The sequence below is a fragment of the Rhinolophus sinicus genome, chromosome 10 (genome assembly GCF_057876585.1).
Source record: "Rhinolophus sinicus isolate RSI-liver-muscle chromosome 10, RSI-T2T, whole genome shotgun sequence".
Lineage (NCBI taxonomy): Eukaryota > Metazoa > Chordata > Mammalia > Chiroptera > Rhinolophidae > Rhinolophus > Rhinolophus sinicus.
This window is the reverse complement of record NC_142510.1, coordinates 15,268,728-15,296,664: the sequence shown is the minus strand read 5'-3', so window position 1 is coordinate 15,296,664 and position 27,937 is coordinate 15,268,728. Positions and strand designations below refer to the sequence as shown.

Genomic DNA, 27,937 nt, shown 5'->3' with positions numbered 1-27,937 from the left:
GGCTGACCTCACCCAGGCCTGTCTCTAGTGGGGATGTCCCTGCGTGCCACGAGGGAGGAGACCCCGCCCGATGCAATGCCCTCAGAGTGGCCTGCACGCATCCCTACAGAGCAGGGGTGAGGGCTGACCGCTCAGGTATGCCCAGCTCTCCTATGTGACAGACACGTGGGTGCCCCCCAGCCCTCGTCTCAGAGGCCCCACGCAGCCTTGGGCCATTTGAGCTGCGCTGGCCACAGCCCACCCTGTCCGGCCACTCAGCCTCTGCCTCCCGAGTTTTATCAGCCTCTCTGTTCCTCCTGGGGTATGATGGGTCATGAGCTCTGTGAACGTGCAGTGGGCAGGGTGGAGACCTGTCAGAAGGAAGAGAGAGGCCTTGGGGGCTGCACCCCTTTTTGGCTTAAGCTAGTTTAGGAGGGTTTGTGTTCCCTGCAACTGAATGGCCCAGCTAAGCACACAGGACGGCCTCCCCTCTGAGGTCCCTCCAGAGCCCAGCTGGTCAAAAAGTGAGGGGCGCCCTCTCGGTGGGAGGCCCGCTGCCTGACTCACCAGCATGCCCAGCTGTATGGCCAGCACAGCCACCCGGGCCTCCAGCTCTGGCTCCTGCTCAGCTTCCCGCAGGGCTCGGGCCCCACGTGCGTGGCCCATGTTGCCCAGGCACACCTTGGCGACGTCCAGCCGCTGGGTCTTCACACACACACGTGCCATGTTCTCCCAGACAGCCTCGCTGCGGCAGAGGACATGGCAGCTCCATTAGCTTCCAGCCCCCCAACCTTGGGCCCCACCGTGACCAATGCCGACAACGCAGGGGACACAGAAGGACACCCACAGTCACCAAGAAAGGGGCTGCTGGAGGCCGAACGGGCTCCACCCAGAGCAACACGGCAAACCAGGGACCACATCCCCCCTAGAAGAAAACACATCTCCTGGGTCCGTGGCTGGTGCCCCCCCTCTCACAGTTCCCGTTCCCCAGGGTCTCTGGTAGCCCCACTCTTTACACCAGGCTCCCTCCCACAGCCCCAGGCTTCCTGTGTTTCCCCTGCAGACGATGGTGGACGAGCTCCTGTTAAAAGAGAAGAGTCTTCTGTGTGCTGACAAATGCCCCCGTCTCTTTCTTGCCTCAGTAGGTCCATCTGCTCAGCAAACACTAGCTTCTCTTCACCACACACACCACACCCACAGGGGCTCAAGGACAGCCCCCCGGCCCAGAGCTGAGTGGATGTGAGGGTCCGGGGGCTGCAGAGCCCGCCGAGGAGTGGGACAGAAGAGCTGCACGTGCAGCGCCCAGGACTCCTGCTCCTTGTATGGTTTCTAGTGTTCTCTCTCTCTGACACTGACCTGGGGCTCCCGGCCCACCCGCTGGGCAGGTCCCAGGCTCAGTGTGAGCCTGGAAACAATCTCAGACAATCCACGGCCACCCTCCAGGGATGACTCAAGTGTCCTTGCAGGGGCTGCCTGAGCGCATGCTCTGGCCCCCCGTCTTGGTGGTTCCAGGCCCATGGGGCCCGGCGCTGCCCACCCTGAGCTCAGACCCAGGCCTTTTTCAAACAAACATCTTGGTGTGAGCTCACTGCCACAAGAAGCTGAGTATACCTGGGTGGTTGGTCAGCCCTCGGCCCCTGGTCTGTAGGGGTGAGTGCAGGCTGCTCCAACCAACCAGATACCTTCCTATCATAAAACCTGCAGCCCATGCATATACACACGTTTATACGCACGGACCCACACACACATGTACATGCACCCTGCACTCGGGCACAGGTACTCACCGCCACACGCTCATGCGCGCACACACACACAAAGACCCTCAGGCCGCTCCCCTTGCACCCCTGGCTGCTCCTCCCCACCTGGCCTCAGGTGAGCAGCATGAGGGACTTAGGGCCCTCCACTCAGACCTCTGAGAGGTTGCAGCCAAGGTTCTGGTGAGGAAGGGGGTACTCCAGGCACGTGCATGGTCCGACTTATAGCCTCAGTGCTGCAGGCATTTTCCTAATGGCCTTGCCTGAGCCTTCAGAATTCCGATCATTAACGGTCTGAGAAAGCAGAGGCCTTAGAACCCCACCAGGTCAGGGGGCTGCAGCTCCGTCTCCTGCCCGGGGCCAGCAGCTGCAGTAAGGTCCGCAGAGCCAGGCCCCTTATCCATCCAGCAGCTTCAGGCAAGAAATCACCTTCTCTGCACCAAACTCCCCTCCTTTTAATAAGCAGAAAATCAGAGCTTGTCTTTCCCTCCTCCTCACTTGCTGGTTGGAATGCACATGGAAGTACCAGGGGTGTGAAGCCAGTTGTCTAGAAGCACACGTCTGCATGCCGCCCAGACACCGCCACTGTTACAGCAGGGGCTCCCTGGAGCCATGAGGGTCTGGGGGACAGACTCAGACCCGGTGAGCGAGGCTCCCCCAAATACTGCTGGTTCTAGTGACAGCAGAGTCCAGGCTCAAACCTGAAATCTCAAAGCAGATACCCTGTTCTCACCCAGTTTCTAGTCCATTCTGTACAACTTTTCTCTTTCCACTTACAGAACTGATGCAAAGTCATCACTGCTTCTCAGAGATTTCTCACTCCCCTTTAAACAGGCCTCGGCGCTTTCGAGGTGGGGCCCCAGAGCAGGCGTGGGCAGCGCAGGGAGGTGGGTGCTGGTCTGGGGCTTGGCGTTGCCTGGGCCTTCCCAGGCCCGCAGTGCAAGGTTCTGCTTAGACAGGAGGCCTTTTATTCTCTCTTTCCAAACGTTCTCACACGATTGGAACCTTCTTTAAAATACTCTATGCCAAGGACATAGGAGACCAGTGTGATGGTGAGGACGAGTGCTGGGGAAGGCCTCTTCTGTCTCCCCTTCCTCTCTTGTTTGGAAAGCAGATGGCCGATATCTGCATCCACTTAAAGTGGGAAAGAACCGCACAAGCAGAGGAACCTGGGAACTCCGTCCCAGAACTCTTCCCAGTGGGCAGAGCTGGGCTACGTATCTTCCCGTGGACAGCTGCGTGCCTGGCCAGCATCAAGCACTCTTGGGGGCAGAGGACGAAGGGCCTCTGGGGTTTCACTGTGCCTCCCTGGGATAAAACCACGGGGCATACTGTGTGCACATATTCGACAAAGCGTTCCATCCACCAGATCACTGAAACGCCCGGTTATTTCCAGCCCGCTGCCCCGGGAATGAAGCCTCCATCAAAAAAAATAGCCTGCGCTGGACGCACACCCTCAGATGTCCCTGCTGGGCTGAGGCTGCCTGAGGGGACTGCAGCAGGGGCGGGCGCCTCCCCATGCAGCTGAACGCAGCCCTGCCCGAAGTGCAGACCCAAAGGGCTGGCTGTGTCCTCCGCTGGCCTCTGCCTCCGGCCACCAGCACAGCACCAACGCCAGGCACAGCTCCTGTCCTCTCCAGGGGCAGCTCCAGCTCCAGCTCCAGGGTGCTCTTCTGGGGCTTGTGCGTCCGACATAAATTCCGAGAAGTAAACACCACCTAGTCTCCATCCAAGTCTTGAGAGTTTCCTGTTGTCGGAGCCAGTCTGTGGACAGCATTCACATCTGCACTTCATCAACTCAGAGAGGCGCCTACGCGAGCCGCAGACGGGGTGGCTGGGGGGCCGGCCAGAACAGCCCCAGGGGCCCCCCTTCTCGGGCCTGCTCCATGGAGACCCCCAGGCAGAGCGTGGGTGACTGGAAGATGAACGGCCTCGTGTTCTACTAAGCAGCACACATGGTTGCCAAGCCTCCCGCGCTTCTCCGCTCTAAGATGAACACTCGTCTGTCGGTGTGCTGGAACAGGGCAGGCACACGCTGGCACTGCAGCTAGACCCCACGACAGAACACCATGCTGGAGGACAGGAGGGGCCCTTGAGGGGGCTCAGGGAGCAGAGCCCATGGCCTGGCTTCCATTCCCCTACGGGACCCCCTAGTCACAGGATGGATGAACGGACGTGAGGGAGGGGTCCTCCGAAGACAGCATCACTCCTAACTCAAGTCCAGCTACCAGGACTGCTGCCCACCCCGCAGCTTCCCTCTCTGCCATGAGCCAGAATCTGGGGGAACGGCTGAGGGTGTAGGGCCTGATGAACCGACAGGAGCCCCCCCGAGGACTTCCTGGGGGTCCTGCCTGACCCCCCTTGCCGTCCAGTCTGGGAAGACAGCTGGATGTTTCTGGCCCAGCAGCTGCTCCTGGGACAAGCAAAGCAGGTGCTCCTGTATCTGAAACTGTGTGCTGCTTTTTATCAGAAATTAGCCATTTGAAGGCTACCTAGGAATAAATGATTTACATGAAGAAGGAGGAGACTTGAGAAAACTGTTTTTCGAGGCCTCCATCTACTGCACTGTGTGCTCAGGAACTCTGAGTGTTTGAACTGCTGGCCGCCGTCTTCCTCAGAGAAGGGGGCTGCGTGCGGGTACAGGGGTACACAGGACCGTGGGCCCTCCCCCCCATCAAGCCTCTGGTGCTGAGAACGGGACCACAGGGAGGAGGAGAGAAGGAACAGCAGCTTTTCTCCTGATACAAGCCAAGGAAAGACAGAAAGTGGGAGAATCCTAAAATAGGGCAAATCCCTCAGGGAACTGATGCACAGACATTTTTCGGGACCCGCGATTCTCCAAAGACCACCTTCCTTTCAGGAACATAGATTTGGTGATGTGAGGGGGGGTCTCGCTTTGCGTGCTACACGTACAGGCCCTGTATAAACATGGGATCGAAAGCATTGCGGGCAGGGGCTTCCGGGGCTTCCAGAGCTGGCCGGACCCCTGCTTGGTGTCCACACAGGCTGGGAACTCTCCAGGGCTCTAGAAGCGGGAGGTGAAAGGTGAGGGCTGAGACCAGCTCAGCTGTGCCCTCACTGAGGTCGCCTCATCATCTCCGTGACCTCTCTGAGCCCCAACTTCCTCTCTTGTGAGGACACTCCTCCCTACACCTTGGGGCAGCACGTGCTGTTACCCGGAGCCCCAGGGGTTTTACTACACATCTTAGGTGTGTACCCACAAACCGTGGTGCACATGTGCTTTTTCATTCACTCATAGCCGCTCTGAGGCCCTGGTTGGGTGAGCGACCCAGTGCTGGCTGTGGGTGTCACAACCCTCCCACAGTGTTGGTCTGCGGGCTCAGGAGGGTTTGAGCAGAGCAGATGAAGGTGTGTACAAGCCCCCAGCAGCTTAACGGCTCTGTTCAAGGTACAACTGCACACGTCGTGATGGACCTGGTCCCTTATCAGCTGTGCAGGTTGCTATCCCATCAGCAGCAAACAGCCCAGGCCAGAAACCACATTCTCTCGCTCCCCTCAGGCCTCCTTGGGTGCCCGGCACAGCATGTCCAGAGCCCTGCCTTCTTGAACCTCAAGCACGATGCCCTGGTCTGGCAGTTCTCTAAGTGGGGCTCTTGACCTGCCAGATCTAGGGATCAAGTGGGTCTGAGCTGGGAGGTGGGGGCCTATCTAAGGGGACCTCCCCATCACAGCCACCTCCTCCGCTGCCCTCCCTTCCAGGCAGTTCCCTCCTCTATCTGTATCTCCCTGTGTCGACGGCCGGCCCTGGCACACTCTGTGCTGGGGGAAAGAGCAAGGGCTGGGCGGGCGGCTGGTCAGCAGCGCCCTACCTGCCCTGAGCTCCGTGCCGCTGTCTCCAGGCCCAGACCCAGTGAGGAGGCTGCCTAGAGCACTGTGGGCAGTAGCTGCCTCTGCAGCTGCTCTGTGGCACCTGAGTGCCCAGCTGGCTGCGTCCAAGACAGACAGGTGGGACCGTGGGGCTGCTCCAGGCCAGCATCCCGGGCCCTCCCTTTTGGAAAGGAAGATGGGGAGGAGCCGGGGAGGAGGGTCCCGGAGCAGGACTTCAGAAGGCCCCCCTGCCTTTCCTATCAGGAAACACATCCTGTTAGTGTCTGGCTGCTGTGGCCGGCAGCTATTTGTTGCAGTTGGCTACGCCCTCCAGCTCACCAAAAACAGCCTCAAAAACAACCATTTCCTCTCTGCTGAGAGACAGGGGGAAAACGCACGCGCGTGCACACACACACACACACACACACACACACACACACACACACACTCACTTCCCTGCAGCAGGCTCTCTGCTTTCCAGGACCAGCCGTTTTGTGGCAGAGGCACCAGGCAGGGGCTCGGACAGCACAGAGGCCGCGGTACCCCACTGTTCCCGAGGCCCTGCTCAGAGCCTGGCTGCCGTGCTCGCATTGCTCTGAGCTCAGCTGGTTCCAAGGAGTGAGGCCCAGCTGAACCCACGTTGCCGACTGCCTCTTCTCTCCAGTGACTCTGTTCTGTGTGGGCGAGAAAAGGCTTCCAGCCTCCCTGGGCCGCTGCTTCCCAGGACGACGGCGCACTCAGGACTCGCGGCTCTCACAGGTGCCCTGCTTCCTTCCCGGGATGGGCCATGCAGCCGCCTTCACCTCACGCCTGGCCCTGCTCCAGGTGCAGGAAGGAGGGTAAGGAGGACCGTGAGGAGGGCTCACCTGTCACTGTCACACGGGCCTTCCCGACCCTCCGAGAATGAGCGGTGATGTCCTCTAGCCGCCCCTAGCAGCGTCTCGGTTCTCCCTGGCCATAGCAGCTGACTGGGTCTGGGACTTTCTCCACGACACACAGACGGCACTGGCAGCCAACGATGACTGTCCAGAAACTGGTGGCCACGGCCGTGCTGGTGGCCCTGGTGTCTCTGGTCCTCAACAACGCGGCAGCCTTCACCCCCAACTGGGTGTACCAGACGCTGGAAGATGGGCGCAAACGGAGCGTGGGGCTGTGGAGGTCCTGCTGGCTGGTGGACAGGGCCCGGGGAGGGCCGAGCCCTGGGGTCAAGCTCGGGCAGGCAGATGCTCGGGACTGTGAGCCCCTGGGCTGGGGCTCCGAGGCGGCAGGCTTCCAGGAATCGCGAGGCACCGTCAAATGTAAGTCTGCTTACTTTTCTGTCTCCTTGAGAGCGGGCGGGGCCCGATAGCCTTGCACCGCCTGTGTGTTTGCTCTGCTCTGAGGGGTGACGCTGGCTTTTGGGGACACCGGGCAGGCCCGGAGCTCCATGCCCACCCTTCCCTCGCGAGCCACTAGCACGTGTCACTCCTGCTCAGCCCAGATCTGCCTCTGCTCTTTCATGACAGTTCTCATGCAACAGTGGGCTTTTCTCTGCCATTATGTAGAGCTAAAGGACAGCGTCGTTAACCAAATCAAGGCAAATTCATTTTTCCTGGTGGAAAATTAAGGTTGTTAATGAGAATAAACAAGAAGCTTAAGAACACGTGGCTAAGTTCTGACTTCATTCCACAGTTGTCAAGGTTGTTACGGTGGTGAGCAATGCGGGGGGCAGGGGGGCCAGGGCTGACAGCATGTGGGCTCAGGAGGGCAGAACCCTCACCCTCTCCACCCCGTGGTCATGGGTCCTGGTTGGTCATGCCGGGCACTGGGTTTACCGTTATTCTGGAAGCTGGGAACTTGACTTTGAAAATAGAGTCAGGTTTGCATGGACGGGATGGAAGGGTTCCTATGTCTGAAGATGCCTGTCATCTAAATAGTCATGGTGGCTAACGGGGAAAGGTCTCCCTGTGATGACTCTTTGCATTGCTGAGAGGGTCTAACTCGAAGGGAGGCATCATCCGTTCTGAAGACAAATGCTGGTCTTTAAGGAAACGTGACACGTGAGGCTTCAGCCGGGCCTTTGCTAGACGGTGTCCCCAAAGTCCTCAAGCAACACAGGCATGAGATGTGCTTGGTGTGTGACTGTCCCCAACTGCCAATGGGATGGGCTCGGAAGGAATGCGAGGGATTCTAGGGTGGGGGATGGTGCCCCATTTCATGGGCAGACAACGCAGGCATGTGGCTGGCCAAGGTCTTCGAGGGTATGCAAGCTGCTCTGTGCATGCAGCCCCTTATTGCGGCCCGAGGGGGTCTTCTGTGGAGTGGTGGCTGTGATTGTCTGTCACTTCCTCCTCCTTTGCAAGCAGGGAACGAAAACCTCTCTTTAAAAAATCGAAGTGCATGAATGATCTCAGAATTTTCTGTGAGCTCTCGGAACTCAGAGGCCTCTGGAAAGCCGGATAAATGCAGCTGGACTTGGGTCGCTTGCTGGTCAAGAACGGTTCTTCTGGTTTTGGGGACCATCCTGATTTGCAGTGAAAGCCAGTGGCCCCATGGTGACTCCAGTGTGGGCTTCCCATCACCTCTGTCCCCATTGCTGAGGCCTGGTCACCTCAGGCCAGGAGGACACCAGGGGGCCTCCTGACCCCCACACAGCCGGCCTTCACCTCCCTGACCACCTGAGACGCTCCCTGACCAACTTAAAATATATCCTCTCACCATTAGCATGGCATTTGTGGCAGCTGACCCTTCGTGAATCTCTGAGCATCCAATATTTGGTCAGAACAAGGGAAATGTCTGCAGGAGCTTCTCTTGAGCAACACCGAATGGAAGAAAGAGAGCCGACTTCACATCAGCTCCGTGTGACGGAATATGACAAGCACGCTGGCGTCCAGGCCCCGGTGGTCTGGAGCTGGGGCTGCTGGCAGCCACCTTAAATCAAACCGGCACCCAGTCTTGTTAACCCAGCCCAAGCTGTCCCAGGTGTAGCTGATGCAGCCGGGATGCAGAGATCGGGCGGAGGCGGCAGGAGTCCTCGGACAATGCCCGCTGGCTCTGCATAAACACCCTCCACATCAGTCACGACAGGGCAATGGGGTCTGGGCTGCAGAGCTGACAGTCCCTGGAAGCAGGAGTCACAGTTCAAGCCTGAGCACCCATCTAGGGGCACCAAGGAGAAGCAGCACGTCCCCTGTCACAGGTCACCCTGCTTTGCCCAGAGAGCCAGGCTGTCCTAGAGATTCGACATCGTGACAGACAGCCAGGGCAGCAGCTCGGGGACAGTGGATAGGCTCCTGTCAGCTCGGTGCCCGAGGTCCTGGCACTGCCGGGGGGAGCTCAGAGTTGCTCCATGGTCATTGTGGCAAACGTGGAGGGGGGCCATCACCCAATAGTCTCAGCTCTGGGCAGGGGCCTCTGTGCTGCTGCACACGCTGAGCGGGCTGGGTCGGGGGCGCGGGGGTCAGTGCTAGGTCGGGGGCGCGGGGGTCAGTGCTAGGTCGGGGGCGCGCGTCCTCCAGCTGCCCAGTCACGCTGGGTCCTGTCTTCGAGGATGCTTGCTGGGCAGTATGCGGTGATCCTGACTTTTATTTCTGATCAGGTGGCTTTCTTCCCTGGGCACTTTGGGGCATGACCCAGCGGACTTGAGGTGCCCCTCTGGCTCCTGAGGAGACCTCACAACCTAAATTCAGGGTTAGTCTTACTCTGTTCCTTGTTTTCCCTGCCATCTCTCATCTTTCCATATTTCATGCATTCTGTCAGGCACTCACGGTTCTTTTTCTGAAGCGAGGTGCATCGCGAATAAACATAGTTAAATCTTGGGCAGGGGGCTGGAGCCCAGCGCTCCCTCAGGGGGGCCCCTGCCCCACCCACCGACCCACAGGTGATTCGCTGCGCTGCTCTCGGCCCCAGGGGGGTGGCCTGAGTCTCAGTGGAAAGGCAGAAGGGCATTTGGTGGCAGCAGACACACAGTTGTGCCACATCTGTCCGGCCAGAAGACATTCGTGCCCCATCCTCACTGGGCTCCTTAAAATCCAGGTGCTGCTGCCCAGGCTACGCACACAGGTAGTGTGAGAACCCTGTACAACAGTTGGTGGGTTCCAGCCAGGACAGGTCCCCTCTGGGTGGCTGGAGAAGGGAGCATGGCTGAGAGGAGAGGCAGGCAACGTGGCGGGTCTGCAGGTGGTCACCTGTTCTTCCTTTACACCCTCTAGACAACTTCACCACCTCGGGTCCACGGGGACCTGGTGACTTAGGCAGGGACCCCTGTGCAGCAGCGTGTGCGGTGGGAATGCCACATGAAGCCACTGCCAGGCTGTGTGGCACAGGGCTGTATGCTCAGAGCCGCCAGGAAGGCTGGCGCTGGGCCGAGGACGAGCAGTGGGCTTGGAAGCAGGGACCACGTGGGGAAGGACCAGCCGGGGCCCCAGGCGCTCTGCTCCGGGCTCCGGGAGCTTCAGTCATGTGGCCTCACTACACCAACACGCACCCCTGCGGCCGTCCCCTGACGCTCATTCCGCCGCATGCCGCTGCCCTCCTTGGCCAGCAGTTCATTCAGGTCTTTCCTCACCTGCAAGGCTGAGCTCGGGAGACTGCACAGGCTTCTCTGGGCCTGGCTGTGAAGCCAGCACTCGGCTCTGTGACGTTAACCTCCGTCACGTTTAACGCCCTTGTCCCTGGTGTCATTGCCACCGCCCAAAAGCTACCATCTTTTAAAGAAGCACAGTCTCTGTGTCGTCATATAAGAAAATAATTGCAAAGAAAATCAAATGGGAAGAAGATATAAAGAGAATTGGGAACAGCTGCTCCACGGGAAGTTAGCTGGTTTTCCCAGGCAAAGAGGGAAAGAGCCACCTGGGCGTACCCCATCCTGACGGGGCCATCAGGCCGGCGGTGCCTCCAGATGCCCCTGAAGACCGAGCGAAGAGCCAGGAAGGTTCCAGCAAATCAGCCTGAACCTGGGCTAGCCTAAGCTGATGTCTGCAGCCTTGGAGGAGGTGAGGACATCTCAGACCCCAGCGAGCACGAGTCCAGTGTCCCCTATGCTAAGGCTCAAAGAGCACTGCTGCCATTCTCCTGGCATCCTGGACCCACAGCCACACCAGGCCTGGCCCTGCTCATACCACTGGGGCTCCCACAACCTCACCGGGCCCCTGCCTCCTGTCCCCTGGCGCTGTAAAGGGTCAGCGGAGTGTCAGCATTCCTGGAGATGGCAGTTACGTTCCTGCGGTTATTCTGAAGACTACAGATCCTGAGCTCCGTTCCCCGGGAGTGAAGTCCACCTGGGAAAAGTGAGTGAGACAGCAGAACCCACAGCGCTCAGCTTGACTCAAGGGGAAGAGTTCATTCAGTGGTGACTGTCATCCGTCTAGTGGCATGCCCACGTGGGCTCTCTCTTTCTCTCTCATGCTTCTTGGGTGCTGGGCTCTCCTTCCAGAAGCTGCTGACTTGCCAGCAGCCGGGGCCTCTGCCACAGTCCTGCCTCATCCATGCTGGCCTCGGAGCCAGTGGTGCCACCCCCAGGCCGGAGCCGGCACTGGGAGGAGGCCTGGGATGGGGCAAGGACGAGACCCTTCAGGCCCTGAGTGACAGAAGGACAGCAATGGGGAAGCAGCTGGAGTACAACGGGCAGGAGGAGCGGACCCTCCGAGGTGGGACGTGGCACAGCACCTCCTTTTGACTCGGCTCCACAGCGCCAAAGATGCAGGCGGTGCAGAGCTGTGAATCAGAGGCCATCAGGGGCTAGACCTCCCGACCACACGCTGCTGCCCCTGCTTCTGCCTCTGAAGTTCGTCCAGGGGGCTGCTCTGTCCCCCTCTGCTGTGTGTCCATGTCCCCTGCACCTCACTCCTGGACCAGGTGTGGTTGGGGGAGCAGAGTGCAAGGAGCCCCGGTTGTGGGGGGAGGAAAAGAGATGGGCAAGGTTCTCAGCACAGACAGAGGAATGACTGCAGGACGGAGGGAGGCCCAGCCCCCGGGGCCTGCCCGGCACTGACCCCGTTCTCCCTCTTGGTCCCTCACAGTGCAGTTCGACATGATGCGTGCCTGCAACCTGGTCGCCACGGTGGCTCTCGCTGCGGGCCAGCTCACCTTCGTCCTTGGGCTGACGGGCCTACCCCTGATGTCGCCCGATTCCCAGTGCTGGGAGGAGGCCATGGCCGCTGCATTCCAGCTGGCAAGTAAGTACCGTGGGCCCCCAGAGGGGCAGGCAGAGCCGTGGCTCCCTCAGCTCCTGTTGGGGCTGAAAGGCCCACTGTGGCCTCCTAATGTCAAGGCGACCTCCTGGGGTCACCCTGTGCGCCACTTGTTGCCCCACTGGTCACCATGGGTGGAAGCAAGACAGAAACATGCACATGGTAGGGGGTGAGCACGGAGGATGCAAGCAGCACTGGCTTTCTGTCTCTATCGCCGTGGCCCCCGGCCCTTCTCCATGGTGAGACAAGGTGCTGGCACGCGGGTGACGTGCTCTACCTTCCAAAGCCTTAGGTATCTGGTATTTTCTCTGCAGCCCGTGTGCTGGGTAGCCTGGGTTCATGCCCTCCCGAGACGGCGCAACAGCTGGGAGGAGCAGTGAAGTGCCTGCCCTTGCCCTGGGGAGAGGGACAAGTGCCCTCTGAGCGCATGCCTGGCGAGGTGAGGCAGCCCCGCTTTGCCATAGAGCCCAGGGGCATCAGGAAGCGCATCCAAAAGGGCATCAGCCCCTTTGGAACAATCTGGAAGCCACCATGGCCTCCGGGGGCGACTATAGGCTGAAATGGGGGCATCGCATGAGCACACCTTGTGGTCTTGGAAGGGTGAGCATGGTAGCGTCGTTGTGAATTATGAATGGAATTGTTCCAGGAGGTTCCATGGTGGCCATGGAGGCACCGTCACCCCCAGGAACAGGGGGGCGGCTCGGCCAGTCTCCCTCAACGTCTGTTTCTTTTTGCCGCCGCTGGCTCGGGGTTAATCGTGGAAACTTGGGGGATGTTCAGGCTTTCTGCTACCTACTGGGGAAACGTCTGGTCCGGTCCAATGGGGACAGAGACTGCAGTGGCCAGGGTGGGAGGCGTCACAGCCAACCTGCTCAGTGGAGAACGGCAGCACGTCCCTGTGTGGAAGGTGCCGTTCCAACGAGCCAGTAGAAGAAATGGCAGGAAGTCTGAAGTGAATCATTCCAGGAATAATAGATCCTGGCCATTATTCTTCTGGAGAAACACAATTTCCAGAATGAGGCTGACAGACTGGCAGATGTCTGTGTGCTGGAAAGCGCCTGGGTGGGAATCGGAAAGGCACTCCTTCACACCGTTAATGGAAGGTGGTCATGGTACGGTCACTTCCCCATGGCCCAGGCTGGATGTGGGAGCGGGTCCTGAGGGCCAAGCAGGGAACAGCACAGGGTCTGGCGTGAAGGGGACGGGAGTGCATCTTGGCTCCATCACTTACTATCCGTGTGACCCAATTCGCCCCTCAGTTTACCCACCTGCAAAGCAGGCATGAAGTGTACCCCCATTGGAATGATTTTGAGAATTAATGAGGCAGGTTGAGTGGGATCCCGGATCACTCCTGCCTTCGTCCCTTCTCCAGGAATGTGGGTAAAAACCCAGACATTCCAAGTGATAGGGATACCGTTAGGAAAAATACCCGTTTGCCCTCTGCTGACCTTAGGGCCATAAAACAGAATTGGTTTCTCTAACTCACTGAAATGGCCCCTGTCCATCACACGGGGGTATCTCAAATTCCATCTCTCCAAGAAGGAAGTGGAAGATTTTGAAACGTGATTGGAAAAGCTGGATTAAAAACAGATATTTTAGTGGCATTAAGGAAATGAAAGTAACAGTTCTTGCTCTGAAAATAACTCCTAGCGGGATAATCGAATTGGCCATTGCGTTTCTTAAGAAATGTCTTTGAAATGCTTACTTAGAATTATTAGGAGAATTAGTGTGGGTTTGGTGTGAAACTGATATCTCACTTCCTGCAAACTCTTATTTTAGAGCAAGATAGTGTTGTTCACAAATAACATTTTTTAAAACTCGAAAGGGGGGAAGCCCCATTAACTAAAATCAAGTTGCTCACAGCAACCCTGGGGGGATGGCTGCCAAAGGTCTCTTGGGGGCCTGTCCTGGCGAGGCGGGGGCAGGGGTACCGTGCTTCCTTTCCTGAGTATTTCCAGGCCATCACAACCTCTGGAAAGGTTGGACCAGGCTCTATTAAAAAACCCTCAGACAGACAGAAGCCAATGGAAAAAGCCAGAAGCACGGAGGGGCAGTCCATGGCGTTTCAGATGGTTCCTCTTGTCTCCGCAGGCCAGCCCTCTCCTTGGTGTCTGACCATTACCCCCAATAGATCTGTTTTGCCCAAAAAGGAAATGCATTTGGCCCTGTTTAGACTTGTCTCATTGACAAACAGTACAGAATGCAGCTATGTGCCTTTCTTCTATCATGCTGCTAATTTTAGAGTTAGGTTTTTTCCTGTGCTCCGGTCCGTTTTAAACAGTCAGGGAGAGACTGAAGGGCGCCAGGATATCCTGTCCCAGGAGGGGGAAATGCCTGCTAGTACCTGTTACGCAAGCCAACCTTGAGTCCCCAGTGCATGGGCCAGAGGGTGGGCAGGGGAAGAGAACGAGGAAGGGAAAAGCACATGGTGTTAACCCGAGGCCAGGAAAAGCTGGAAGCAGCCAGAGACACTGACAGGACCGCTGCCTGGCACCGCAGCCCGAGGGGATGGGAGTCTGCTCCCTGGCTCATTCATTCCACCACCATTTCTGGGCACAAAACACAACGGCACGACGCTGGGCCTGGGTCTGTAAATGGACAGTCCCCTGCTCCTTAGAGCTAAGGCCTCAAAGGATCCTGTCACAGCGACAGTGACACGGGAACCCAATGAAACGGCCGTTTCCAGGTTAAAAATGTGAATTATCAGCCGTGTCACTTGGTGTGCTCTATTGTAGTCAGGCCATCGTGCACACGTTTCCAATTTCTTTGCAGAATTTTCCAAAAGTGTCATTTTAACTGACTTAAAGGTGAAAAAAATTCCTTTCTGTTCCGTATTCCACCCCCACCCGATAAGCTGAATATGCTGCGAAAACGCTTCATTTTCCCTGTGGTGAAAACACTCTGCACGTTAGGGACACAGGCCTGAGGTGCCCAAGTTCACCCCCTGTCCCCCGCTGGGTGTCCAACAGACTCTCGGAAGGCAGGGGTCGCACGGTGGCCGATGAGATAGGTACAGTCACCATGGAATGGCTCTGCGCTGTCCCCTGGGCCGCTGTCTCCCCGTCTCCCCTCGTCCTCCTCTTGGTTCTTTCTGTTGTAACCAGTACATGGCAGACACCAACCGTCAGGCTTTCCTTTCTTCTCTCCTCTTCGGCCTGTCACTCAGTCTGTCGGCAATCCAACTTGGGAGTGCTGGAGACCCCTCCGGAGGGCCCAGAGCAGCGAGGCTGCAGTCACATGCTCCTCGTGTGCTGACAGCAGAGGTGTCATGAGGGCCTGTCGTGTGGGGGCCAACAGGCCGCTCTAGCCCCAGAACCAGCAGCTGTGGTGCTCGGGCCCTGCCTTGCCAGGTGTTTTCAGCGCTCCCTTCCCACGGCCTCACACCTGCGTGAGCTCCGCTCCGGCTCACTCTGCAGACCTCCCTTTGCTCCTTGGTTCCCGATTCCTCCTCTCACTACTCCTCTGTTCCTTCGTGTCTGTGGCCTCACTGCTGTGTGCAGGAAGGCACAGGCAGAGCCGGGAAAGCAGCGTTGAATGGGGATCAGAGGATGCCACCTATGAAAGGTGAAAGGTTACTCTCGGCCTCTGATTACTGCAGATGCTGACGACCCACGTTCCACATGGGAACAGCGTAGAAAGCCAGCGTGAACTCTGCAGGCAGCCCAGCGTGGCAGGCACCTCGGGGTTCCTGAGGATGGCCGAGCATTGCCACGGGTGTCTGGGTGAGAGTGGGCTCTGCAGCAGGCTGTCTAGCTTTTTTTTCTTTCTTTCTTTTGTTAATAAATTTTATTGGGAAATATTGGGGGACAATGTGTTTCTCCAGGACCCATCAGCTTCAAGTAGTTGTCCTTCAATCTAGTTGTGGGGGGTGCAGCTCAGGTCCAAGTCCAGTTGCCGTTTTCAATCTTTAGTTGCAGGTGAGGGGAATTGAACCAGCAACCTTGTGGTTGAGAGCTCGCGCTCTAACCAACTGAGCCATCCGGCCTCCTCAGGCTGCCTAGCTTTGGATGAGTTATTTCATCCCTCTGCTCTTCGGGCCATGGGGAGAGCTATCGCAGGCCTGCCGACGCCGTCTGCAGTCACGCTTGCTGCTCCCATCATTCTGATTTCCCACCTAGTCCTGCTGGACCGCACCACACTGCAATGTTTTCAGTCCCTAGACACATGCTCTGCACTCTTTGTCAGGGTGAGGGCTCTCTACCTGAGACCACTGTGAGTGCCACAGCCAGCCAGGCGCTCCCTTGACCCACCCCATGGGCAGCCTACCCTCCCAGGTAGAATGCTGGGGAGAGGGCTCTGAAATTTCCAAAGTGTGACCCTCTCGCAGCCCCCCAGGGGCTCACAGGGTCCCCTGGACCCTCACTGTTGGCTATGCAGGACTGACTGACCACGAGTGGCCCAAGGCTGACATGTTTAGACGGCGATGGATGATCTAGCAGTTATTCAGGGCTCTGTTCTGGGGTCAAGTTGCGTCTTTAAAAGGCAACTCCTCAGCCATCACTGGGCCTCCAGGGCAGTGCATTGTGTCTGAGTCCAGCCTAGGAACACTGGACACTCCACGCTCAGTCAGGCTGGGGACATAACTGGCACCCCCCGTGGCTCACCATCCCATCAGGGCGTGCTGGCGCTCTCCTTGGGGTGGAGGACCTGTGGACCCCACTACTGAGAGCCCTGGGCTAGCAGGCACGTCCCCGCATCTTGGGAGCCAGTGTCTTGCCTGATGATGAGATGGGGTCATGCGATGGGGGGCGGGATGGGGCGCAGGGGACAGAGGGCCAGGCTTCTCATCTGCTCCCTTCCCTAAGCCCCCCCACCCCATCCCCACTGCTCACTCAAGTCTGTGTACACGCCACCTCCAATCCTTTTTGGAAAATACTGGCATATAATTGAAAAACTTCTCTAGCACTGCACTCAAGGACCCTAGAAACGGTGTCCCAGGCTGCACCCATCTGTACCTGTGACAGCCAGGACAGTCTGAGAAAAAGCACAGTCCCCTTTGCAATGTCCCAACACAGAGCTTTCAGCCCAAGTGGCCTGCCTTCCTTTAAACACTGGCTTTAAACCCTCCCTTTAAACACGGGTCTACTAGCCACAGATTTATCAGTGTGTTTCTTCTGAAGTACGTGGCCCTCGCCCTCAGGCGTCCATGGATTTCTTATTCCAATATTTGTTATTATTCTTAGTTTATGATTTATCAGCTCTCCTCATAAGTAACCCTCACCCTCCATCTCTGCAGAAGTTTTAGTTTAGCCTCCTCGTCAGTCAGGCGTGTGGCCCTGGACCTTTCTCGGACTTAACAGTTTTTCTCAAAGTACAGTAACCGCAGTGAAATGTTGCAAAGTACAACCATTTTTGCAGAAGTCAGCTGTTCCATATTTCATTATAAGCTGCCTTCATAATGGCCTTAGGCTCTCCTTGGGGACATTCTCCCATGATTCCTCATCTCCTTTATGGAGCTCCCAAGAGGCCTGAGCTTTGTGCTGTTCTCTCAAATAAGGGAACCTTCACGTGTCCATTTCAGGGCACCCGCACCCCGATTTCCACAGCCTGGCACTGCAGAGCACTCACTGTCATCTCACACATGGGCTCTTCCTCGCACGCACTCTGTAGCTGAGGGACAGCAGTCCTCACCAGAACGATTTCCGGCGCCGGGCTCTCGCGCTCACCTCGGGCGGTCTCCTCCTTGGAACACGACGCCTCTCAAGTTTCAGCAGGATGACTAAGAAGGCAGTTTACTGTGGAACCTGGTCAAAAGCCACTTTAAAAGCCTCACATGGCTTCTGATCTGCTGCCTTCCTCTTTCCACTTCTGGAAATCATTAGACTTTTTCTTATGATGGCAAAACCTATAAACACACGAAAGGCCACTCACAACCCCTCCCCCCCCGAGAATGCTGATTCTATTAGCCCTCCGAGGTCATTCGAGGTGATAAATGGTAATTGTCTTGGCATCTCAGGAACTGGGGGGAATTCCTCTGTTTTCTTAGACTCGGGGGCCTTCTCACAGAAATACGTAAGTTTTTGTTTTTTACAATAAACCAGTGTGTTGTTTGGTCTGGACAATTTGCTTTTCTGTCTCTGCACCTATGACCTAAGCCCCCGTCTCCATCCTAACCGCACCTCTCATTTCTTCCTTCTCCTCCATTTTTTTCCGTGCAGCTCAGAGAGCTGATGCGTCAGGCAGAACTTGGGAGCGTCGGTTCTCGTGGAAGTGTTATGATCGTATCAATTGTACCATTTTTAGCGTTTCCGTTTCCAGAATCCCTCCCTCCAGGGAGAAATACGGGACCACCACTGCTTTTCGGCTCACAATGTTGGAAGATCCCAACCACAGCCGTGCCTTGAGTCGGCTCATTAACTAGTCTGCTCTGTACATGTTCTCTCTAGAAGCCGTGGTCACGTCAGTTCTCAGTCACAGGCGCCTGCCTTGCCAGTTCTGCCACTGTGCACGCCGGGGCAGGTGTGCTGGGGGAAGAGCTCAGGGGTCAGCCCCACGGTCTTTCCACTTATGCCACCTGTGTGTGCTGACAGTCAGTCAACGGAAGGCCCTGTGACAGACACCGACGCCCTAGGAAGCGGGCAGGAAGGAAGAGAAAGGAAAGGGCTCTCTGCAGGCTGAGCTGTGAATCACACTGCCCGCCTCGCGGCCGGCTCACAGGAAGGGGCTGCTGGCTTTGGAAACATAAATCCATGAGGATGGAACCGAATCCACGTGCAGAATTCGGTGCGTTTGCTAAAACTCCCCCCCCCCCCCCCCCCCCAGATTTGTTTCTGGACAAACCTTAACATCGCTGACAAGGCTTGGGAGAGAAATCTTCCAGAGACAACTATGCGAAGAGACGGGGTCTGCACATTAGGCTGTGACAGAAATGGAAAACCAGAGGCTGAGGCCAGAGCAGCCCTGGATCTACTTCCTCCACACGGCTCCTCTCCCCCCAGCCAGAGAACTTTATGAAAGTAAAAGGCTGATTTTAGGAGAAGGTCTGCACACGGCGATGATCCGATTGTCAGGGCTGAGGCTGGAATGCAGCGAGGCTGTGAGCCCACACGGGCTGTCTTTCCACATCTCTGTGGCGTTTTACAACTGACATGTGGCACCCACAGAAGACCCCTGAGTACCCTGTGTCTGTTCAGTACCTACCGCCCCTGTCGGCCTAGGGCAGGGTTGGATGATTGTCAGCCAGGGAGCCAGTGGGTACTCTAGCAGCCTGCTGGGAAGAGGCAGAGTGCACGTGTCCCTGTGCCAGGGACATGGCTCGGGCTTTTCCTGCAGTTTGGCACCTGTGCTCACTGTTCCAGTAGGTTCTCCGCACCTTCCTGGTGCAGGAGGACGTTTTTCTCAATGTATTTTTTTGCGTTAGGGAAACAAACCCCTTCTCTGACTATATGTGTTTTAAGTTGAATGAAAATAAACAAAAGCCAATGCCGGTCTTTACACAGAACAAGTCACGCCAACCTAAGTTTTGTTAGCCTTTTTCCACACTAGAATATAGAACTAGACATTTCCTTTCTACTTCTCCTCGGGGGAGAAAAAAAAGCCAATTAATGTGCAGACTCTGACTTACGCCAGCTAGGAAGCAAGACACCCACACCTGTGCTGGAAACAGCCCAGGGCCGCTCACTGCTGGATTTTCACCCGTTTTCAAGACAAATGATGAAAGAGGAAGACACGCAGCTCATTCATTTTCATTTTGTAGAAACGCCATTTATCAGGCTCTGCTCTGACCCTGACCGGCCATCTCTGTCGCTCTCCTGCTTGTGTTTTCAGGCCGAGGAGGCTATGCCCCGGGTGTCTGCGAACTTAGACGCCTATAATCAATTATCTCCTTCCCGAGTGTTCTTTCATCTTGTGGTGGAAAAAACAGACGCGCTCTGAAAGCTGAGTTCGTGTACCTTGTTGGCAAGATAGCAAACATAGGAAGGAAGGAAGAAGCAGACCCCAAAGGTTACAGAATCTTAGCTTACCCTATTTTCAAAAACCTACGACACTGACCTGAAGAAAAGAAGTGACAACACAGCTGTGTGGCCCTGCGCCGCTGGGGAATGTGAGTGTGGGCGCAGGGCAGTGTCCGAGTCCTGCCCTGGCACTGCCCGGGGGTCAGAAGCTGGCGGCTGCTTTGCTCACACACTCTGTGGGGTGGTTCCATGACTTAACACATTCACCACGTGGAGTGCACACTGGCCTCTGGTGTCACAGGCCCAGCCTGGCGCTGCCCTCTGGGAGGACTTGCCCAGTGGCTGCCCCCGCTCTCTGGCACGATGCCGCTCCCCCACGCCCACGCCATGCAGCCTAAATGCCTCTCATGTGAGGTGGACCACGTGGCAGTGATTCATTTCATCTTCATCCCCCCCAAGAAGAATGCCAGTTCCCCAAGAACAAATCCACGGCGCCTTAGTCCCCAGAGCGCACGCGAGTGGAATCGCCACAGGTCTGCTGAACACGTCGCACATGAACTCACGCACAGCACCCCTGGCCTCGTGCTGAGTGACATCTGCTCAGTCGTGGCTAACAAGGTCCTGTCGTCCCTCTGATGGGTTTTGGTCATGAAGAAGCTTAGACGACTTGACTGTGGAACCTGTTACTCATCACGTCTCCTTTCCCAGTGACCATACTGCATGCTATTTGGATTTGTCTCAAATAATCCACTGAATAAGAAATTCCTGGGCGACGCTCTGGGAGGCCGAGATCAATGGGGGGGCCACACGGGAGGAGGTGCCATGCTCTGAGCCGAAGGAGGCTGGCGTGTGCCTTGACCACTAAGCGGAGCACTGAGCAATCAGGGACAGGGGGACAGCCAGCAGCCCTCCTCCCCAGGGCTGACGAAGCCCAGGGACAGCAGCACCAGGAAAGCCCGAGAAAGAGTAGAATGTGGCATTGCAGAGGCGTGGAAAAGCACCAGTGTGGCCTCAGCATGACAGAGATGGGGCAGCCACGGAGGAGTGGGGGAGATTCGAGGCCAGGCAGGGCCAGGCCGAGATGCGTCCTAGGGCCAAAGACGCCATGGGGGCGTGTTGTACGTGGGGGCACGTGGCAAGTGTCTTACAGAGCTGACGGTGCAGCTGTGGGAGAAGCCTGGAGTGTGTCAAATGCATTAACATCCGTGACAAGGCCGACGGGCATAGCGTGGGCAGGTGAAACGCAGAGACCTATTGCCAGTGTCATGACGGACTTCAGGAAGGGCTTGTAACTGAAGAATCTAAAATTCGCTGTACTCCTAAAATATTCTAAATGTTTTATTGTGAAACATACATGCAAAGGACTCAAGGAAACATGCGTGTCCTGCTAAAGACGTAATGAGGTGACCTCGGAGAAGCCTCTGGGAACCCTCCTGCTGCATCCTCCCACCCCTGGGAGGTAACCACTGTCCGGCATTCGTGGCAGCCGCTCCCTAGTTTTTTATACTTTTATTCCCTTTCCAAGGTTTGCTAGAAGGCAGCCGGACGTCTGAGCCTGTGTGCACCACGCACAGAGGAGCACGTGGTTGTACCCGTGTCCCTGTTGACCTCGGCTCACCCTCCCTGGTACAGCATGGCTCGTGCCGCTGTGCGCCCGCCTCTTTCCCGCTGCTGGCTGCCCGCAGCTCATTTTCTCCTGTGGATGCCAGTTTTGGATGTTGCTGATTTGGGGCTGGGGTCGTGTTTTCTGTGATTGGCAGGTGTTTTACTTGGGTGCAATCCTGGGCATCACCCGGCTGTCTTGAGCTCCGACTCTGCCTCATATCTGGGCCGACACTTGGCGTTTTTGCCCTTTCTAATTAGGCCAGTCTGGTGAGTGAATGAGTTTTAGTCCTTTCCAGTAGAGGGTCGCCTCTTTCATTCCAGTTCTCACAATTCACAGGTCTCCACTGAAATGTTTTGCAGTGAAATTCAAGGTCCTCTCTCTTTATTCGTCAGTGGTGTAAACCAACCCCAAGACAGATAACTGAGCCGTGAGAGGGCGTTGCTCTGAAGGCCGCGGGGAGGCCCAATTCTTTCACTCTGCTCTGCTTTGAGGAACGATGCTGTAGAATTAGAGCTGAGGCCACATAACAGACTTTTAAAATGTTCTTATAAGACACACAAACCAAAAGGAAGCTTAGTGAAAAAAGGGAGAAAACAGGCTTCAACCACAGCAAGGGTAAGCGTCTGTATCCCTCCGCAGGGTGGGTGCCTGATGCAAACCAGCTGCTGCCGTTTGGATAAATTCCTTCCGACCGCGTTGGTCTTTAACACTGTCCACCCACTGGCCTTGCTAAGAGCGCCCGGCAGCCGGGGCCTTGCTCCTTTCCTGTCAGACATAAGCTGGCTTCCTAACTTGCTGTCCCAAAGTTCCCATCCTGCCCCATCCTTCTCCGTCTTGTGGCAACCAGGCATAACAAGCCCCCGTGGCTGACAAGAAATGCCCAAAGACATAGTGAAAAAGAGGGGACACACAAAGTACTTCATTTTCATGACACGAAACACAAGCTGTAGCTCCTTTCCCCACTAATGCGACACTTGGTGCCATAAAATCGTGAGCAGAGGATGCACCCTTCCCTGGGAGGCAGAAATGCCCCAAGTTTCTTTTCGTTGGTGTGCATGACAAACAGAATTAGTTATTTTTAACAGAAAGGAAGTATCCAGAAGCTTTCCATGTATAACAAGCTCCACAAGTAGTGCAGAGGATTGACACAGAGATTAGTCACCGTCACCATTGTTTAGGACATGGCCGAGGTAGACGAATGTTTAATTCATACTTTCTGGAAAGTACAGTGACGATGACACCATGTTGCTTGTGCTTTTAGAAAACGCAAGCCTGTCGGCCAAATCCCCCAGCTCCACCCGCCCCTGGCACTACCTTCTAACACAGTTACTAGAACCTTAACTGGTATCACTGCTGCTCTCTGCTCTGGGGCCACGCTGGTCGTGCACGACCTGGCTTCCTGAGGAAAGCAGGGTGGCCGTGGGGAGTGGAGGGACCGGCATGAACAGATGTACGGATGTCACAGTGCAGGGCAGGAGGGGAGACTGCAGCAGCAGCAGCTCAGCCTGGCCAGAGCCCAGGGCAGGGGACGTGGACGGGCCTTGGCGGCAGGACTGTGGTGGCCTGTCCTCCGTCCCAGCCATCGGGGTTTCTAGCCCAGATTCAGACCTGAATCTATCAAACATCACTGCCCCGTTATCCTAGTCGACAGACCCTGGGTGCAGAACCCTGGCTTTCCTACTGTAGAAACTAATCAAATCAAGTCTTTGGCGCTCCTTGAAGGTCAAACTATGAAAATAATGCTTTGCTATTAGTTACAAACTGAATATGGACCAGTCCTTGGGAACCGTGGTCACTGCGGGACTCTGGCCAGTCCTAGCACGGTCTCCTGCCCTTCTCTGCTCTTAGAGTTTGCAGAGAGAAGAGAAAGGTATGGGAGGAAAATAAGCAGGGGAAAGGGGAGGATGGGGGCGAGTGGAAAATTCTAGAACCAGATGCATCTATTCAGAAGTGAGAGGAGAAACCAAACACGCCGGCAGGAGACGAGGAAGCTTCTCCAATCTCGGCTTCTGCCCCCTCCCTAAGTGCGCAGGCTCTAGGCTGCCTTGAGTTTTGAAAGAAAAGCTCTATTTCCTCTCGGCACAAATGCTAAGAACGAGAAGACTCTTCAGGGAGGTGGCCGCTTAGCTCAGTTGGTTAGAGCGTAGCGCGGGTAGCACCAGCGTTGCCGGTTCAATCCCCACATGGGCCACTGTGGGCTCTGCCCTCCTTAAAAAAAACCTCTACAGAACAGGAATTTGGACTCAGTTAAGTACCACTCTGATAAGATTTCTAGATAAGATTTGGGACATCTCTCTGTTTGCTTTCACTTTGAAGGAATTTAGCATTTATAAAAGTCAGAGAGGACCTTACACAAAGTTACTGCTGGGTCTGTTTGGGCTGAGGGAAAGCGCGTGTCAGTGTCACCTCCAGGCGGAGGGCAACTAAGGACACAGCCTGACACCTGGAGGAGCCCAGGGAGAGGGTGCAGGACCAGACCTTCCTATGAAGCCCCTAGAAATTATCCTGTGCCAGAACCGAGCGGATGCACGACCCCCAGCCACCAGACCCCAGGGCCATAAAAACCCACACAGGCCTAACACAGAGCAGCTCCACACGGAAGCACTGGGACCCAGAACTGGGGTCATCGCCCACTCGGGCAGCACCGACGGTCCGGGGAGACGCGCAGCTCCGGTTCTCTGGGGACTCCGTGTCACGGGAGTTCTGCTGGCCTCTTCCTGGCTCTGAGTACGGCTTTCTCAACACTTGTCTTTCGTTTGCAGGTTTCGTCCTGGTCATCGGACTGGTGACATTCTATAGAATCGGCCCCTACACCAGCCTGTCCTGGTCTTGCTACCTAAACATTGGCGCCTGCCTCCTGGCCACCCTGGCGGCAGCCATGCTCATCTGGAACATTCTTCACAGGCGGGAGGACTGCATGGCCCCCCGGGTGATCGTCATCAGCCGCTCCCTGACGGCGCGGTTTCGCCGCGGGCTGGAGAATGACTACGTGGAGTCCCCGTGCTGAGGCCGCCGGGCAGGCGCCCTGCTTAGGACTCTATCCCACTGTAACGAACAATCGAGAAGCCAGCGGGCCGCCTGTGCAGCAGCGGGCGCTTCGTGTGACTTCCTATATATGCATATGTACGATACACAGGTATGTTTACTATTACATATAAATACATTCTATGATCATATATCGTCTGGGCCAGCCTCCTCCTGACACTCACACAACCTGGCTTCACGCGCACGCATGTCGCAAGGAGGAAACTAGCACCTGAGACGCCCACGCGGAGCGGCGGCTGTCCTGCTCGGCCCCCAGGTCTGGGGTTAATTTATTCTCCATCTGCTGAGAGGGGCGTCCGTGGCCATTTTTACTTTGGTAAAGCAGGACACCCGGGGAGATTTTTCTGGAACTGGCCGTGATCTTCCTCGAGGGGCTCAGAATTTATAACCAGATGATTACGGCTTTACAACAGGATGGAGTTAGTAACATCTGTTTGCGCCGGATTATTTTTCTAAGTTAAAATAAAGGGCAAACCTCTTGCCACTGTATACAGTGTGTGTTGTATCCATCTACGCTGCCACGTAGTGAAAAGAACTTGGTCTGTTTTCTGCTATTTTTGTGGGATGGCGGTGAGAGAGGGGCTGACACATTTTTAAAGTCTGGTGGAAGTGTGGCTTCGGATCCCTGACATCCTTACTCAGTTTCCGTTCATCTGAAGCCCACGTTCTTAGACTCTGCACACTGTGGCCCTATGATGGTGGACACACAGTTGGCGGAGTAAGAGGGGGGAAAGTCTATTTGTTTAAAGAAATTCAGAGATCGGTGCACTTTTTTCCCCTATAAAATCTGTAGCCTGTCCTCAGCCAAATGCTCAGGGGGCTACAGAATGCCTTCACGATGCGACACTGATTGCAAACAGCCCAGCACCTAAATCTGTGAGAGGCGAGTAGGCCGAAACTGCCGGGGCTGAACAGGAAACACCTAACAACCGGCCCCACCCCCGAGGACCTGGGACGGGGGACTGGGACGGCCTGGCTACTTGTATAAGCACAGTCCTCTAAGAGCGGCTCTGCTTGAACTCACGCCACCTACAGGCGGAACCACTGTCGCCATCCTCTGGCCTGGGAAACTGACCCACAAGAAACGTTCAGCTTTGTTACTTTTAACCTTCCAGAGAAGTGAGGTGACTGAATATGAAGCCATATTGCCCCAGGATAGTCAGAACGAATGGCGGGTTGGGGTTGGTGCTTTAAAAAACATAAAGCAATTGAGACGATTTAAAAGCATCCGTGGCCTGACCATCTCAGCATCCAGTATAGAAACAGTGAGATTCCTGTCCCACAACCACTACACTCATGGGGAATATTTAGGTCACAGCTTCCTCTCTCTGAGCTTCTTTCTGACAATGGACTTTCCTCCAGATCATATGCTAAAAATAATTGTTTTTTAAAAGAATAATGGAATATTTAAGATGTATAATTTTAATAATATTATGTATATGACTATATAAATGTACATTAAAGTTTTAAAGTTGGCCACGTGGTTGATTACGGTCTGTGATCGTGTTTCTATTAAATGACAAGTGATCAGAGAAAGGCCGGGCTATGCCATCCAGCCACTCGGGTCCACTTCCCAAACTAAGAGTCGTCTAGTTGAAATGGCCGGTGTGGAACAGGCCCTCCCAACTGGAACAAGATCTGGCCATACTGTTTTAGAAATAAGACAAGGGACTAGGGTCACATGCTAGTTAGAAAGATGCTTCCGTGTTGCAGAAACTACCACTGCAAATGAGGGAACCTGTTCCAGGCAATGTAACTTCCCAGCTTTCTCTTCCCACTTTAGTTTCACTCTTCAATAATTTTTCTACCCTTTCACGATTAAAATCTGTCAAACGCTCTTGGGAAGAATGGATGAATTCTCTCAGGAAAGGAGAGGAAGCTGCTTGTCGACAGCCTTTGATTGAAAACTTCTATCAGATCAATTTTAATGCATTTTCACCCGACTGTTCTGAGTTTTCATGATCAAACCCCTTTTTGTTTAGTAGCAATTCTTCCCAGAGGGATGGGAAGTATTATGAGTACTTAGCAACTGCAGAACCTCTGAGTAGGAAGTGTCCAGAACACTATAAAATAAATCAAAGTAACTAAATACCAGCCCAAGAGGCTATGAGCACGGCAGAGGCCGAGAACCAGGCTCACCTGCTTCCCAAAATGCACCACTCTGTGACGGCGCAACGTGCCAGGTGTGTCCTGGCGTCTGCAAGCGCAGCGGCATTTCACTGAGTGACATACAGCATGACAGCATCACAGAAGTTAGTGATTCTTGGACTCGCATTTAGAAGGGGAGGAGAGACGTAGAGAAAATACTCGAAGGGTGTACACCTCCCTTTGACGTCTCGGTGAAGGGACTCCTCACCTTTTGATGAGTTTGATGGATTTGAAAGCTTCATCCATGTCCCCGACGGCGACGAAGAAGCTGAAGGTGAGCATGGTGTCCCGGGTGGGCTTGTCGCAATCCTCCAGCCCCACGAAGTCTCGCAGGGGCCGCCTGCCCACCATCTGGGGGATGCAGGGGTGCCCTGAATCCGCCTGGTCGTCTCTGTCTGCTTCTCCCGGCTGAACGACAAAGGGCACCATTTACTTCTCTGTTCATGTAAAGTTAATGCCTACGCTACGCCTCTTCCTTGAGCTGTGTCAGCTCTGGGGGTCCCTCTGCAGACACTCGGTGGGACGCCCTGCCCAATGCAATGAAGTTATCAGACGCCCTGTCCTCATTCAAAGTTACCAGAGCTTTTGGCTTTGGTTTCAGACAGCGGACGAGCTAAGGCCATCCGTGTGCAGGAGCCCACGTTTCAGCCTCCGCCTCCCCGACGTCAACTTCTCAACAGTTATTAAATGGCTGTGAAAATCCTCCCCTCCCAGGTTTGTTTTGTCAATGAGAGAGTTTTTACCGTCAAGTCAGACATACACACACGTATGCACAAGGTCTTAAAACGAAGTAACGCCAGCGCGAGTTCAGGTGGAATTTTCCAAAACGACAACCAGGATGAGTGGAGCGCCCCCCACTGGTTTTTCTCGGGAGAACTGTCAACCGAGTGCAGAGCTCCCAAACAGGTGTGCGGAGAGGAAGACAGAGCATCCTCTGGCCCCAGCACTAGCACGATTTTAGTGCGCTGCCTGAGGCCTTCTCACACAGAAATACAACCTCCTGAGGGGACTGGCGTCCTTAAATGCCGGCTTCCTTCCTGCCTGCTGCGTGCTGTGTCCGCCCGCTGTCCTCCAGGCTGGAGCCCACATGTACAACCCTGTCTTCTGCATCATCTGCTTCTTTCTCTCTGTAGGATCCATTTCTCTGGTGCCCACACTAGCTCCCCTGTGTAAAGGGGGGGCCATAATCGACCCTCCTGGGACCCAGCACCCCCTGCATGTCACTGGTCTTGAATCTGCTGCTACTCTCTGACGTCTGCAAGGCTTGCCTCCACCACCTGCCTCTGACTCCGTTCCCAGCAGCATCTCCATCTCACTGCTGCTTCTCAAATTCAGCTGCGGTCCCAACGTCAGGGGGTGCTTGACCGGGGTCTTGAGACACTGGTAGAATGTGTCAGACCTGGGTGTGGATGGCAAGACCCTTCCACATACACAGGGCAGAGCATAAGCAAAGGCCCCGAGGTGGCCCACGGTCCAGGGCGGCTGAAATTCAGGGTTCATGGCTGTGTGTCG

General features: G+C 55.7%; 2 protein-coding genes across 3 annotated transcripts in view; one reads left to right on the top strand and one right to left on the bottom strand.

Moving 5' to 3' along the window:
• Positions 1–27,937, bottom strand: part of IFT140 (intraflagellar transport 140) — an 87,853-nt gene that overhangs the window by 16,481 nt on the left and 43,435 nt on the right. For both annotated transcript variants that reach the window (XM_019713165.3, XM_019713166.3), the window contains exons 18-19: positions 26,634–26,833; positions 547–724 (exon numbers count right to left, since the gene is read on the bottom strand). In XM_019713165.3, coding sequence (XP_019568724.3) covers positions 547–724; positions 26,634–26,833 — 378 coding nt within the window. The remainder of the gene's footprint in view (positions 1–546; positions 725–26,633; positions 26,834–27,937) is intronic.
• TMEM204 (transmembrane protein 204) lies at positions 5,940–25,753 on the top strand. The gene is made up of 3 exons (XM_019713170.3): positions 5,940–6,859; positions 11,561–11,716; positions 23,995–25,753. The coding sequence occupies exons 1-3, from the start codon at positions 6,580–6,582 to the stop codon at positions 24,237–24,239; spliced, it is 681 nt and encodes a 226-aa protein (XP_019568729.3). The 5' UTR covers positions 5,940–6,579; the 3' UTR covers positions 24,240–25,753.

Excerpts from the sequence above, each read along its gene's own strand:
- TMEM204 (XM_019713170.3), top strand. The coding sequence starts at position 6,580 with ATGACTGTCCAGAAACTGGTGGCCACGGCCGTGCTGGTGGCCCTGGTG. Across the intron at positions 6,860-11,560 it reads ATCGCGAGGCACCGTCAAAT|TGCAGTTCGACATGATGCGT; the intron begins GTAAGTCTGCTT and ends GGTCCCTCACAG. Across the intron at positions 11,717-23,994 it reads CGCTGCATTCCAGCTGGCAA|GTTTCGTCCTGGTCATCGGA; the intron begins GTAAGTACCGTG and ends TTTCGTTTGCAG.